General features: G+C 54.3%; 1 protein-coding gene across 7 annotated transcripts in view; it reads left to right on the top strand.

Annotated features, from left to right (window-relative positions):
- PLEC (plectin) overlaps positions 1–15,297 on the top strand; it is a 479,139-nt gene that overhangs the window by 428,546 nt on the left and 35,296 nt on the right. For 6 of the 7 annotated variants that reach the window (XM_073680149.1, XM_073680143.1, XM_073680148.1 and 3 more), the window contains 2 exons: positions 1,283–1,389; positions 1,459–1,578. In XM_073680149.1, the coding sequence (XP_073536250.1) occupies positions 1,283–1,389; positions 1,459–1,578 (227 nt within the window). The remainder of the gene's footprint in view (positions 1–1,282; positions 1,390–1,458; positions 1,579–15,297) is intronic. The other variant, XM_073680144.1, reaches the window with a different exon arrangement.

Raw genomic sequence — 15,297 nt, 5'->3', positions numbered from 1 at the left:
ACTGTATACATGCGTGGCAGTGACGTCTCTCCTGCGGTATATACTGTATACATGCGTGGCGGTGACGTCTCTCCTGCGGTATATACTGTATACATGCGCGGCGGTGACGTCTCTCCTGCGGTGTATACTGTATACATGCGCGGCGGTGAAGTCTCTCCTGCGGTATATACTGTATATGTGCACAGCGGTGGTGACGTCTCTCCTGCGGTATATACTGTATACATGCGCGGTGGTGACGTCTCTCCTGCGGTATATACTGTATACATGCTCGGCGGTGACGTCTCTCCTGCGGTATATACTGTATACACGCGCGGCGGTGACGTCTCTCCTGCGGTGTATACTGTATACATGCGCGGCGGTGAAGTCTCTCCTGCGGTATATACTGTATATGTGCACAGCGGTGGTGACGTCTCTCCTGCGGTATATACTGTATACATGCGCGGTGGTGACGTCTCTCCTGCGGTATATACTGTATACATGCTCGGCGGTGACGTCTCTCCTGCGGTATATACTGTATACACGCGCGGCGGTGACGTCTCTCCTGCGGTATATACTGTATACATGCGCGGCGGTGACGTCTCTCCTGCGGTATATACTGTATACATGCGCGGCGGTGACGTCTCTCCTGCGGTATATACTGTATACATGCGCGGCGGTGACGTCTCTCCTGCGGTATATACTGTATACATGCGTGGCGGTGACGTCTCTCCTGCGGTATATACTGTATACATGCGCGGCGGTGACATCTCTCCTGCGGTATATACTGTATACATGCGCGGTGGTGACGTCTCTCCTGCGGTATATACTGTATACATGCGTGGCGGTGACGTCTCTCCTGCGGTATATACTGTATACGTGCGCGGCGGTGACATCTCTCCTGCGGTATATACTGTATACATGCGCGGCGGTGACGTCTCTCCTGCGGTATATACTGTATACATGCGTGGCGGTGACGTCTCTCCTGCGGTATATACTGTATACATGCGCGGCGGTGACATCTCTCCTGCGGTATATACTGTATACATGCGCGGCGGTGACGTCTCTCCTGCGGTATATACTGTATATGTGCACAGCGGTGGTGACGTCTCTCCTGCGGTATATACTGTATACATGCGCGGTGGTGACGTCTCTCCTGCGGTATATACTGTACACATGCGCGGTGGTGACGTCTCTCCTGCGGTATATACTGTATATGTGCACAGCGGTAGTGACGTCTCTCCTGCGGTATATACTGTATACATGCGTGGCGGTGATGTCCTGACCTCTTGTGCTTCCCCTGTAGATGTGGACGTCCCGCAGCCTGATGAGAAATCCATCATCACCTATGTGTCCTCGCTTTACGACGCCATGCCGCGGGTCCCTGACGTACAGGATGGGGTAAGGGCCAATGTAAGTAGCCGGGCGCTGGCGCATGGGCAGCCGCGTGCCGTCCGGAGGATAATGTCTGTGTCCGTGCAGGAGCTGGAGCTCAGGTGGCACGAATACTACGAGCGGGTGACCATGCTGCTCCAGTGGATCCGACACTACACCGTCATCTTCGAGGAGAAGAGATTCCCTGCCAGCTACGAGGAGATTGAGGTAAGAGCTGCGACCCCCTGGACTACCCCCTGGGGGAATAGTGGAGATGTAGGTCCAGCTGTAGATCAGGGTGGTGGTGTTGCCCCTGGCGGGTGACATGCTGTGTATCGGGGTGTTGTGGCGGGCTCTGTCTGGTGACATGCTGTGTATCGGGGTGTTGTGGCTGGCGACATGCTGTGTATCGGGGTGTTGTGGCTGGTGACATGCTGTGTATCGGGGTGTTGTGGCTGGCGACATGCTGTGTATCGGGGTGTTGTGGCTGGTGACATGCTGTGTATCGGGGTGTTGTGGCTGGTGACATGCTGTGTATCGGGGTGTTGTGGCTGGTGACATGCTGTGTGTCGGGGTGTTGTGGCTGGTGACATGCTGTGTATCGGGGTGTTGTGGCTGGTGACATGCTGTGTGTCGGGGTGTTGTGGCTGGTGACATGCTGTGTATCGGGGTGTTGTGGCTGGTGACATGCTGTGTATCGGGGTGTTGTGGCGGGCGACATGCTGTGTATCGGGGTGTTGTGGCTGGCGACATGCTGTGTATCGGGGTGTTGTGGCGGGCTACATGCTGTGTATCGGGGTGTTGTGGCGGGCGACATGCTGTGTATCGGGGTGTTGTGGCTGGCGACATGCTGTGTATCGGGGTGTTGTGGCGGGTGACATGCTGTGTATCGGGGTGTTGTGGCGGGTGACATGCTGTGTATCGGGGTGTTGTGGCGAGTGACATGTACAAGTGCATCTCACTAAATTAGAATATCATCAAAAAGTTCATTTATTTCAGTTCTTCAATACAAAAAGTGAAACTCCTATATTATATAGAGTCATTACACACAGAGGGATCTATTATATAGAGTCATTACACACAGAGGGATCTATTATATAGAGTCATTACACACAGAGGGATCTATTATATAGAGTCATTACACACAGAGGGATCTATTATATAGAGTCATTACACACAGAGGGATCTATTATATAGAGTCATTACACGCAGAGGGATCTATTATATAGAATCATTACACGCAGAGGGATCTATTATATAGAGTCATTACACGCAGAGGGATCTATTATATAGAGTCATTACACGCAGAGGGATCTATTATATAGAGTCATTACACACAGAGGGATCTATTATATAGAGTCATTACACGCAGAGGGATCTATTATATAGTCATTACACGCAGAGGGATCTATTATATAGAGTCATTACACGCAGAGGGCTCTATTATATAGAGTCATTACACACAGAGGGATCTATTATATAGAGTCATTACACACAGAGGGATCTATTATATAGAGTCATTACACACAGAGGGATCTATTATATAGAGTCATTACACGCAGAGGGATCTATTATATAGAGTCATTACACGCAGAGGGATCTATTATATAGAGTCATTACACACAGAGGGATCTATTATATAGAGTCATTACACGCAGAGGGATCTATTATATAGTCATTACACGCAGAGGGATCTATTATATAGAGTCATTACACGCAGAGGGATCTATTATATAGAGTCATTACACACAGAGGGATCTATTATATAGAGTCAATACACGCAGAGGGATCTATTATATAGTCATTACACACAGAGGGATCTATTATATAGAGTCATTACACGCAGAGGGATCTATTATATAGAGTCATTACACGCAGAGGGATCTATTATATAGAGTCATTACACGCAGAGGGATCTATTATATAGTCATTACACACAGAGGGATCTATTATATAGAGTCATTACACGCAGAGGGATCTATTATATAGAGTCATTGCACGCAGAGGGATCTATTATATAGAGTCATTACACGCAGAGGGATCTATTATATAGAGTCATTACACGCAGAGGGATCTATTATATAGTCATTACACACAGAGGGATCTATTATATAGAGTCATTACACGCAGAGGGATCTATTATATAGAGTCATTACACACAGAGGGATCTATTATATAGAGTCATTACACGCAGAGGAATCTATTATATAGAGTCATTACACGCAGAGGGATCTATTATATAGAGTCATTACACGCAGAGGGATCTATTATAGAGTCATTACACGCAGAGGGATCTATTATAGAGTCATTACACGCAGAGGGATCTATTATATAGAGTCATTACACGCAGAGGGATCTATTATATAGAGTCATTACACGCAGAGGGATCTATTATATAGAGTCATTACACACAGAGGGATCTATTATATAGAGTCATTACACGCAGAGGGATCTATTATATAGAGTCATTACACGCAGAGGGATCTATTATATAGAGTCATTACACACAGAGGGATCTATTATATAGAGTCATTACATGCAGAGGGATCTATTATATAGAGTCATTGCACACAGAGGGATCTATTATATAGAGTCATTACACGCAGAGGGATCTATTATATAGAGTCATTACACGCAGAGGGATCTATTATATAGTCATTACACACAGAGGGATCTATTATATAGAGTCATTACACGCAGAGGGATCTATTATATAGAGTCATTACACACAGAGGGATCTATTATATAGAGTCATTACACGCAGAGGAATCTATTATATAGAGTCATTACACGCAGAGGAATCTATTATATAGAGTCATTACACGCAGAGGGATCTATTATATAGAGTCATTACACGCAGAGGGATCTATTATATAGAGTCATTACACGCAGAGGGATCTATTATATAGAGTCATTACATGCAGAGGGATCTATTATATAGAGTCATTACACGCAGAGGGATCTATTATATAGAGTCATTACACGCAGTGGGATCTATTATATAGAGTCATTACACGCAGAGGGATCTATTATATAGAGTCATTACACACAGAGGGATCTATTATATAGAGTCATTACATGCAGAGGGATCTATTATATAGAGTCATTGCACACAGAGGGATCTATTATATAGAGTCATTACACGCAGAGGGATCTATTATATAGAGTCATTACACGCAGAGGGATCTATTATATAGTCATTACACACAGAGGGATCTATTATATAGAGTCATTACACGCAGAGGGATCTATTATATAGAGTCATTACACACAGAGGGATCTATTATATAGAGTCATTACACGCAGAGGAATCTATTATATAGAGTCATTACACGCAGAGGGATCTATTATATAGAGTCATTACACGCAGAGGGATCTATTATATAGAGTCATTACACGCAGAGGGATCTATTATATAGAGTCATTACACGCAGAGGGATCTATTATATAGAGTCATTACACGCAGAGGGATCTATTATATAGAGTCATTACACGCAGAGGGATCTATTATATAGAGTCATTACACGCAGTGGGATCTATTATATAGAGTCATTACACGCAGAGGGATCTATTATATAGAGTCATTACACGCAGAGGGATCTATTATATAGAGTCATTACACGCAGAGGGATCTATTATATAGATGTTGTGGCTGGCTCTGGTGGGTGACATGCTGTGTATCGGGGTGTTGTGGCGGGTGACATGCTGTGTATCGGGGTTTTGTGGCTGGTGACATGCTGTGTATCGGGGTGTTGTGGCGGGCTCTGGCGGGTGACATGCTGTGTATCGGGGTGTTGTGGCGGGTGACATGCTGTGTATCGGGGTTTTGTGGCTGGTGACATGCTGTGTATCGGGGTGTTGTGGCGGGCGACATGCTGTGTATCGGGGTGTTGTGGCTGGTGACATGCTGTGTATCGGGGTGTTGTGGCGGGTGACATGCTGTGTATCGGGGTGTTGTGGCTGGCGACATGCTGTGTATCGGGGTGTTGTGGCGGGCGACATGCTGTGTATCGGGGTGTTGTGGCGGGTCACATGCTGTGTATCGGGGTGTTGTGGCTGGCGACATGCTGTGTATCGGGGTGTTGTGGCTGGTGACATGCTGTGTATCAGGGTGTTGTGGCGGGCTCTGTCTGGTGACATGCTGTGTATCGGGGTGTTGTGGCCGGTGACATGCTGTGTATCGGGGTGTTGTGGCGGGCGACATGCTGTGTATCGGGTTGTTGTGGCTGGCGACATGCTGTGTATCGGGGTGTTGTGGCGGGTGACATGCTGTGTATCGGGATGTTCTGGCTGGCGACATGCTGTGTATCGGGGTGTTGTGGCGGGTGACATGCTGTGTATCGGGGTGTTGTGGCGGGTGACATGCTGTGTATCGGGGTGTTGTGGCGGGTCACATGCTGTGTATCGGGGTGTTGTGGCTGGTGACATGCTGTGTATCGGGGTGTTGTGGCGGGTCACATGCTGTGTATCGGGGTGTTGTGGCGGTTGACATGCTGTGTATCGGGGTGTTGTAGCTGGCTCTGGCGGGTCACATGCTGTGTATCGGGGTGTTGTGGCTGGTGACATGCTGTGTATCGGGGTGTTGTGGCTGGCGACATGCTGTGTATCGGGGTGTTGTGGCGGGCGACATGCTGTGTATCGGGGTGTTGTGGCGGGTCACATGCTGTGTATCGGGGTGTTGTGGCTGGCGACATGCTGTGTATCGGGGTGTTGTGGCTGGTGACATGCTGTGTATCAGGGTGTTGTGGCGGGCTCTGTCTGGTGACATGCTGTGTATCGGGGTGTTGTGGCCGGTGACATGCTGTGTATCGGGGTGTTGTGGCGGGCGACATGCTGTGTATCGGGTTGTTGTGGCTGGCGACATGCTGTGTATCGGGGTGTTGTGGCGGGTGACATGCTGTGTATCGGGATGTTCTGGCTGGCGACATGCTGTGTATCGGGGTGTTGTGGCGGGTGACATGCTGTGTATCGGGGTGTTGTGGCGGGTGACATGCTGTGTATCGGGGTGTTGTGGCGGGTGACATGCTGTGTATCGGGGTGTTGTGGCTGGTGACATGCTGTGTATCGGGGTGTTGTGGCGGTTGACATGCTGTGTATCGGGGTGTTGTAGCTGGCTCTGGCGGGTCACATGCTGTGTATCGGGGTGTTGTGGCTGGTGACATGCTGTGTATCGGGGTGTTGTGGCTGGTGACATGCTGTGTATCGGGGTGTTGTGGCTGGTGACATGCCGTGTATCGGAGTGTTGTGGCTGGTGACATGCCGTGTATCGGGGTGTTGTGGCTGGCTCTGGCGGGTCACATGCTGTGTATCGGGGTGTTGTGGCTGGCGACATGCTGTGTATCGAGGTGTTGTGGCTGGCGACATGCTGTGTATCGGGGTGTTGTGGCTGGCGACATGCTGTGTATCGGGGTGTTGTGGCGGGCGACATGCTGTGTATCGGGGTGTTATGGCGGGTCACATGCTGTGTGTCGGGGTGTTGTGGCTGGTGACATGCTGTGTATCGGGGTGTTGTGGCTGGTGACATGCTGTGTATCGGGGTGTTGTGGCTGGTGACATGCTGTGTATCGGGGTGTTGTGGCTGGTGACATGCTGTGTATCGGGGTGTTGTGGCGGGTCACATGCTGTGTATCGGGGTGTTGTGGCGGGCGACATGCTGTGTATCCGGGTGTTGTGGCTGGTGACCTGCTGTGTATCGGGGTGTTGTGGCTGGCGACATGCTGTGTATCGGGGTGTTGTGGCTGGCGACATGCTGTGTATCGGGGTGTTGTGGCTGGCGACATGCTGTGTATCGGGGTGTTGTGGCTGGCGACATGCTGTGTATCGGGGTGTTGTGGCGGGCGACATGCTGTGTATCGGGGTGTTGTGGCGGGTGACATGCTGTGTATCGGGGTGTTGTGGCTGGCGACATGCTGTGTATCGGGGTGTTGTGGCGGGCTCTGGCGGGTGACATGCTGTGTATCGGGTTGTTGTGGCTGGCGACATGCTGTGTATCGGGGTGTTGTGGCGGGCGACATGCTGTGTATCGGGGTGTTATGGCGGGTCACATGCTGTGTATCGGGGTGTTGTGGCTGGTGACATGCTGTGTATCGGGGTGTTGTAGCTGGCTCTGGCGGGTCACATGCTGTGTATCGGGGTGTTGTGGCTGGCTCTGGCGGGTCACATGCTGTGTATCGGGGTGTTGTGGCTGGCGACATGCTGTGTATCGGGGTGTTGTGGCTGGCGACATGCTGTGTATCGGGGTGTTGTGGCGGTTGACATGCTGTGTATCGGGGTGTTGTAGCTGGCTCTGGCGGGTCACATGCTGTGTATCGGGGTGTTGTGGCTGGTGACATGCTGTGTATCGGGGTGTTGTGGCTGGCGACATGCTGTGTATCGGGGTGTTGTGGCGGGCGACATGCTGTGTATCGGGGTGTTGTGGCGGGTCACATGCTGTGTATCGGGGTGTTGTGGCTGGCGACATGCTGTGTATCGGGGTGTTGTGGCTGGTGACATGCTGTGTATCAGGGTGTTGTGGCGGGCTCTGTCTGGTGACATGCTGTGTATCGGGGTGTTGTGGCCGGTGACATGCTGTGTATCGGGGTGTTGTGGCGGGCGACATGCTGTGTATCGGGTTGTTGTGGCTGGCGACATGCTGTGTATCGGGGTGTTGTGGCGGGTGACATGCTGTGTATCGGGGTGTTGTGGCGGTTGACATGCTGTGTATCGGGGTGTTGTAGCTGGCTCTGGCGGGTCACATGCTGTGTATCGGGGTGTTGTGGCTGGTGACATGCTGTGTATCGGGGTGTTGTGGCTGGTGACATGCTGTGTATCGGGGTGTTGTGGCTGGTGACATGCCGTGTATCGGAGTGTTGTGGCTGGTGACATGCCGTGTATCGGGGTGTTGTGGCTGGCTCTGGCGGGTCACATGCTGTGTATCGGGGTGTTGTGGCTGGCGACATGCTGTGTATCGAGGTGTTGTGGCTGGCGACATGCTGTGTATCGGGGTGTTGTGGCTGGCGACATGCTGTGTATCGGGGTGTTGTGGCGGGCGACATGCTGTGTATCGGGGTGTTATGGCGGGTCACATGCTGTGTGTCGGGGTGTTGTGGCTGGTGACATGCTGTGTATCGGGGTGTTGTGGCTGGTGACATGCTGTGTATCGGGGTGTTGTGGCTGGTGACATGCTGTGTATCGGGGTGTTGTGGCTGGCGACATGCTGTGTATCGGGGTGTTGTGGCTGGCGACATGCTGTGTATCGGGGTGTTGTGGCGGGCGACATGCTGTGTATCGGGGTGTTGTGGCGGGCGACATGCTGTGTATCGGGGTGTTGTGGCGGGTGACATGCTGTGTATCGGGGTGTTGTGGCTGGCGACATGCTGTGTATCGGGGTGTTGTGGCGGGCTCTGGCGGGTGACATGCTGTGTATCGGGTTGTTGTGGCTGGCGACATGCTGTGTATCGGGGTGTTGTGGCGGGCGACATGCTGTGTATCGGGGTGTTATGGCGGGTCACATGCTGTGTATCGGGGTGTTGTGGCTGGTGACATGCTGTGTATCGGGGTGTTGTAGCTGGCTCTGGCGGGTCACATGCTGTGTATCGGGGTGTTGTGGCTGGCTCTGGCGGGTCACATGCTGTGTATCGGGGTGTTGTGGCTGGCGACATGCTGTGTATCGGGGTGTTGTGGCTGGCGACATGCTGTGTATCGGGGTGTTGTGGCTGGCGACATGCTGTGTATCGGGGTGTTGTGGCGGGTGACATGCTGTGTATCGGGGTGTTGTGGCGGGTGACATGCTGTGTATCGGGGTGTTGTGGCTGGTGACATGCTGTGTATCGGGGTGTTGTGGCTGGTGACATGCTGTGTATCGGGGTGTTGTGCCTGGTGACATGCTGTGTATCGGGGTGTTGTGGCGGGCGACATGCTGTGTATCGGGGTGTTGTGGCTGGCTCTGGCGGGTGACATGCTGTGTATCGAGGTGTTGTGGCGGGTGACATGCTGTGTATCGGGGTGTTGTGGCTGATGACATGCTGGGTATCGGGGTGTTGTGGCTGATGACATGCTGGGTATCGGGGTGTTGTGGCTGGTGACATGCTGGGTATCGGGGTGTTGTGGCTGGTGACATGCTGGGTATCGGGGTGTTGTGGCTGGTGACATGCTGGGTATCGGGGTGTTGTGGCTGGTGACATGCTGGGTATCGGGGTGTTGTGGCTGGTGACATGCTGGGTATCGGGGTGTTGTGGCTGGTGACATGCTGTGTATCGGGGTGTTGTGCCTGGTGACATGCTGTGTATCGGGGTGTTGTGCCTGGTGACATGCTGTGTATCGGGGTGTTGTGCCTGGCGACATGCTGTGTATCGGGGTGTTGTGGCGGGTGACATGCTGTGTATCGGGGTGTTGTGGCGGGTGACATGCTGTGTATCGGGGTGTTGTGCCTGGTGACATGCTGTGTATCGGGGTGTTGTAGCAGGCGACATGCTGTGTATCGGGGTGTTGTGGCGGGTGACATGCTGTGTATCGGGTTGTTGTGGCTGGTGACATGCCGTGTATCGGGGTGTTGTGGCGGGTGACATGCCGTGTATCGGGGTGTTGTGGCTGGTGACATGCCGTGTATCGGGGTGTTGTGGCTGGCGACATGCTGTGTATCGGGGTGTTGTGGCTGGCGACATGCTGTGTATCGGGGTGTTGTGGCTGGCGACATGCTGTGTATCGGGGTGTTGTGGCTGGCGACATGCTGTGTATCGGGGTGTTGTGGCTGGCGACATGCTGTGTATCGGGGTGTTGTGGCTGGCGACATGCTGTGTATCGGGGTGTTGTGGCTGGCGACATGCTGTGTATCGGGGTGTTGTGGCTGGCGACATGCTGTGTATCGGGGTGTTGTGGCTGGCGACATGCTGTGTATCGGGGTGTTGTGGCTGGCGACATGCTGTGTATCGGGGTGTTGTGGCTGGCGACATGCTGTGTATCGGGGTGTTGTGGCTGGCGACATGCTGTGTATCGGGGTGTTGTGGCTGGCGACATGCTGTGTATCGGGGTGTTGTGGCGGGCGACATGCTGTGTATCGGGGTGTTGTGGCGGGTGACATGCTGTGTATCGGGGTGTTGTGGCGGGCGACATGCTGTGTATCGGTGTTGTGGCTGGCGACATGCTGTGTATCGGGGTGTTGTGCTTGGTGACATGCTGTGTATCGGGGTGTTGTGGCGGGCGACATGCTGTTTATCGGGGTGTTGTGGCGGGTGACATGCTGTGTATCGGGGTGTTGTGGGTGGTGACATGCTGTGTATCGGGGTGTTGTACCTGGTGACATGCTGTGTATCGGGGTGTTGTGGCTGGCGACATGCTGTGTATCGGGGTGTTGTGGCTGGCGACATGCTGTGTATCGGGGTGTTGTGGCTGGCGACATGCTGTGTATCGGGGTGTTGTGGCGGGCGACATGCTGCTTATCGGGGTGTTGTGGCGGGTGACATGCTGTGTATCGGTGTTGTGGCTGGCGACATGCTGTGTATCGGGGTGTTGTGGCTGGTGACATGCTGTGTATCGGGGTGTTGTGGCTGGCGACATGCTGTGTATCGGGGTGTTGTGGCGGGCGACATGCTGCTTATCGGGGTGTTGTGGCGGGTGACATGCTGTGTATCGGTGTTGTGGCTGGTGACATGCTGTGTATCGGGGTGTTGTGGCTGGCGACATGCTGTGTATCGGGGTGTTGTGGCTGGCAACATGCTGTGTATCGGGGTGTTGTGGCGGGCGACATGCTGTGTATCGGTGTTGTGGCTGGTGACATGCTGTGTATCGGTGTTGTGGCTGGTGACATGCTGTGTATCGGTGTTGTGGCTGGCGACATGCTGTGTATCGGGGTGTTGTGGCTGGCGACTTGCTGTGTATCGGGGTGTTGTGGCTGGCGACATGCTGTGTATCGGGGTGTTGTGGCTGGCGACATGCTGTGTATCGGGGTGTTGTGGCTGGCGACATGCTGTGTATCGGGGTGTTGTGGCGGGCGACATGCTGTGTATCGGTGTTGTGGCTGGCGACATGCTGTGTATCGGGGTGTTGTGACTGGTGACATGCTGTGTATCGGGGTGTTGTGGCTGGTGACATGCCGTGTATCGGTGTTGTGGCTGGTGACATGCTGTGTATCGGGGTGTTGTGGCTGGCGACATGCTGTGTATCGGGGTGTTGTGGCGGGCGACATGCTGCTTATCGGGGTGTTGTGGCGGGTGACATGCTGTGTATCGGTGTTGTGGCTGGTGACATGCTGTGTATCGGGGTGTTGTGGCTGGCGACATGCTGTGTATCGGGGTGTTGTGGCTGGCGACATGCTGTGTATCGGGGTGTTGTGGCTGGCGACATGCTGTGTATCGGGGTGTTGTGGCTGGCGACATGCTGTGTATCGGGGTGTTGTGGCGGGCGACATGCTGTGTATCGGGGTGTTGTGGCGGGCGACATGCTGTGTATCGGGGTGTTGTGGCGGGTGACATGCTGTGTATCGGGGTGTTGTGGCTGGCGACATGCTGTGTATCGGGGTGTTGTGGCGGGCTCTGGCGGGTGACATGCTGTGTATCGGGTTGTTGTGGCTGGCGACATGCTGTGTATCGGGGTGTTGTGGCGGGCGACATGCTGTGTATCGGGGTGTTATGGCGGGTCACATGCTGTGTATCGGGGTGTTGTGGCTGGTGACATGCTGTGTATCGGGGTGTTGTAGCTGGCTCTGGCGGGTCACATGCTGTGTATCGGGGTGTTGTGGCTGGCTCTGGCGGGTCACATGCTGTGTATCGGGGTGTTGTGGCTGGCGACATGCTGTGTATCGGGGTGTTGTGGCTGGCGACATGCTGTGTATCGGGGTGTTGTGGCTGGCGACATGCTGTGTATCGGGGTGTTGTGGCGGGTGACATGCTGTGTATCGGGGTGTTGTGGCGGGTGACATGCTGTGTATCGGGGTGTTGTGGCTGGTGACATGCTGTGTATCGGGGTGTTGTGGCTGGTGACATGCTGTGTATCGGGGTGTTGTGCCTGGTGAAATGCTGTGTATCGGGGTGTTGTGGCGGGCGACATGCTGTGTATCGGGGTGTTGTGGCTGGCTCTGGCGGGTGACATGCTGTGTATCGAGGTGTTGTGGCGGGTGACATGCTGTGTATCGGGGTGTTGTGGCTGATGACATGCTGGGTATCGGGGTGTTGTGGCTGATGACATGCTGGGTATCGGGGTGTTGTGGCTGGTGACATGCTGGGTATCGGGGTGTTGTGGCTGGTGACATGCTGTGTATCGGGGTGTTGTGGCTGGTGACATGCTGTGTATCGGGGTGTTGTGCCTGGTGACATGCTGTGTATCGGGGTGTTGTGCCTGGTGACATGCTGTGTATCGGGGTGTTGTGGCTGGCGACATGCTGTGTATCGGGGTGTTGTGGCTGGCGACATGCTGTGTATCGGGGTGTTGTGGCTGGCAACATGCTGTGTATCGGGGTGTTGTGGCGGGCGACATGCTGTGTATCGGTGTTGTGGCTGGTGACATGCTGTGTATCGGTGTTGTGGCTGGCGACATGCTGTGTATCGGGGTGTTGTGGCTGGCGACATGCTGTGTATCGGGGTGTTGTGGCTGGCGACATGCTGTGTATCGGGGTGTTGTGGCTGGCGACATGCTCTGTATCGGGGTGTTGTGGCGGGCGACATGCTGTGTACCGGGGTGTTGTGGCGGGCGACATGCTGTGTACCGGGGTGTTGTGGCGGGCGACATGCTGTGTATCGGGGTGTTGTGGCTGGCGACATGCTGTGTATCGGGGTGTTGTGGCGGGTGACATGCTGTGTATCGGGGTGTTGTGGCGGGTGACATGCTGTGTATCGGGGTGTTGTGGCGGGTGACATGCTGTGTATCGGGGTGTTGTGGCGGGTGACATGCTGTGTATCGGGGTGTTGTGGCGGGTGACATGCTGTGTATCGGGGTGTTGTGGCGGGTGACATGCTGTGTATCGGGGTGTTGTGGCGGGTGACATGCTGTGTATCGGGGTGTTGTGGCGGGTGACATGCTGTGTATCGGGGTGTTGTGGCGGGTGACATGCTGTGTATCGGGGTGTTGTGGCTGGTGACATGCTGTGTATCGGGTTGTTGTGGCTGGTGACATGCTGTGTATCGGGTTGTTGTGGCGGGTGACATGCCGTGTATCGGGGTGTTGTGGCTGGTGACATGCCGTGTATCGGGGTGTTGTGGCGGGTGACATGCCGTGTATCGGGGTGTTGTGGCTGGTGACATGCCGTGTATCGTGGTGTTGTGGCTGGTGACATGCTGTGTATCGGGGTGTTGTGGCGGGTGACATGCTGTGTATCGGGTTGTTGTGGCTGGTGACATGCCGTGTATCGGGGTGTTGTGGCGGGTGACATGCCGTGTATCGGGGTGTTGTGGCTGGCGACATGCCGTGTATCGGGGTGTTGTGGCTGGCGACATGCTGTGTATCGGGGTGTTGTGGCTGGCGACATGCTGTGTATCGGGGTGTTGTGGCTGGCGACATGCTGTGTATCGGGGTGTTGTGGCTGGCGACATGCTGTGTATCGGGGTGTTGTGGCTGGCGACATGCTGTGTATCGTGGTGTTGTGGCTGGTGACATGCTGTGTATCGGGGTGTTGTGGCGGGTGACATGCTGTGTATCGGGGTGTTGTGGCGGGTGACATGCTGTGTATCGGGGTGTTGTGGCGGGCGACATGCTGTGTATCGGTGTTGTGGCTGGCGACATGCTGTGTATCGGGGTGTTGTGCTTGGTGACATGCTGTGTATCGGGGTGTTGTGGCGGGCGACATGCTGTGTATCGGGGTGTTGTGGCGGGTGACATGCTGTGTATCGGGGTGTTGTGGGTGGTGACATGCTGTGTATCGGGGTGTTGTACCTGGTGACATGCTGTGTATCGGGGTGTTGTGGCTGGCGACATGCTGTGTATCGGGGTGTTGTGGCTGGCGACATGCTGTGTATCGGGGTGTTGTGGCGGGCGACATGCTGCTTATCGGGGTGTTGTGGCGGGTGACATGCTGTGTATCGATGTTGTGGCTGGCGACATGCTGTGTATCGGGGTGTTGTGGCTGGTGACATGCTGTGTATCGGTGTTGTGGCTGGTGACATGCTGTGTATCGGGGTGTTGTGGCGGGTGACATGCTGTGTATCGGGGTGTTGTGGCTGGCGACATGCTGTGTATCGGGGTGTTGTGGCGGGCGACATGCTGCTTATCGGGGTGTTGTGGCTGGCGACATGCTGTGTATCAGAGTGTTGTGGCTGGCAACATGCTGTGTATCGGTGTTGTGGCTGGTGACATGCTGTGTATCGGGGTGTTGTGGCTGGCGACATGCTGTGTATCGGGGTGTTGTGGCGGGCGACATGCTGCTTATCGGGGTGTTGTGGCGGGTGACATGCTGTGTATCGGTGTTGTGGCTGGTGACATGCTGTGTATCGGGGTGTTGTGGCTGGCGACATGCTGTGTATCGGGGTGTTGTGGCTGGCAACATGCTGTGTATCGGGGTGTTGTGGCGGGCGACATGCTGTGTATCGGTGTTGTGGCTGGCGACATGCTGTGTATCGGTGTTGTGGCTGGCGACATGCTGTGTATCGGGGTGTTGTGGCTGGCGACATGCTGTGTATCGGGGTGTTGTGGCTGGCGACATGCTGTGTATCGGGGTGTTGTGGCTGGCGACATGCTGTGTATCGGGGTGTTGTGGCTGGCGACATGCTGTGTATCGGGGTGTTGTGGCGGGCGACATGCTGTGTATCGGTGTTGTGGCTGGCGACATGCTGTGTATCGGGGTGTTGTGACTGGTGACATGCTGTGTATCGGGGTGTTGTGGCTGGTGACATGCCGTGTATCGGTGTTGTGGCTGGTGACATGCTGTGTATCGGGGTGTTGTGGCTGGCGACATGCTGTGTATCGGGGTGTTGTGGCGGGCGACATGCTGCTTATCGGGGTGTTGTGGCGGGTGACATGCTGTGTATCGGTGTTGTGGCTGGT

This window comes from Phyllobates terribilis, unplaced genomic scaffold, assembly GCF_046119375.1.
Source record: "Phyllobates terribilis strain yellow unplaced genomic scaffold, ASM4611937v1 Scaffold_4__5_contigs__length_816908805, whole genome shotgun sequence".
Classification (NCBI taxonomy): Eukaryota; Metazoa; Chordata; class Amphibia; order Anura; family Dendrobatidae; genus Phyllobates; species Phyllobates terribilis.
Note: the sequence above shows the minus strand (reverse complement) of the source record. Positions and strands in the feature narration are given on the sequence as shown.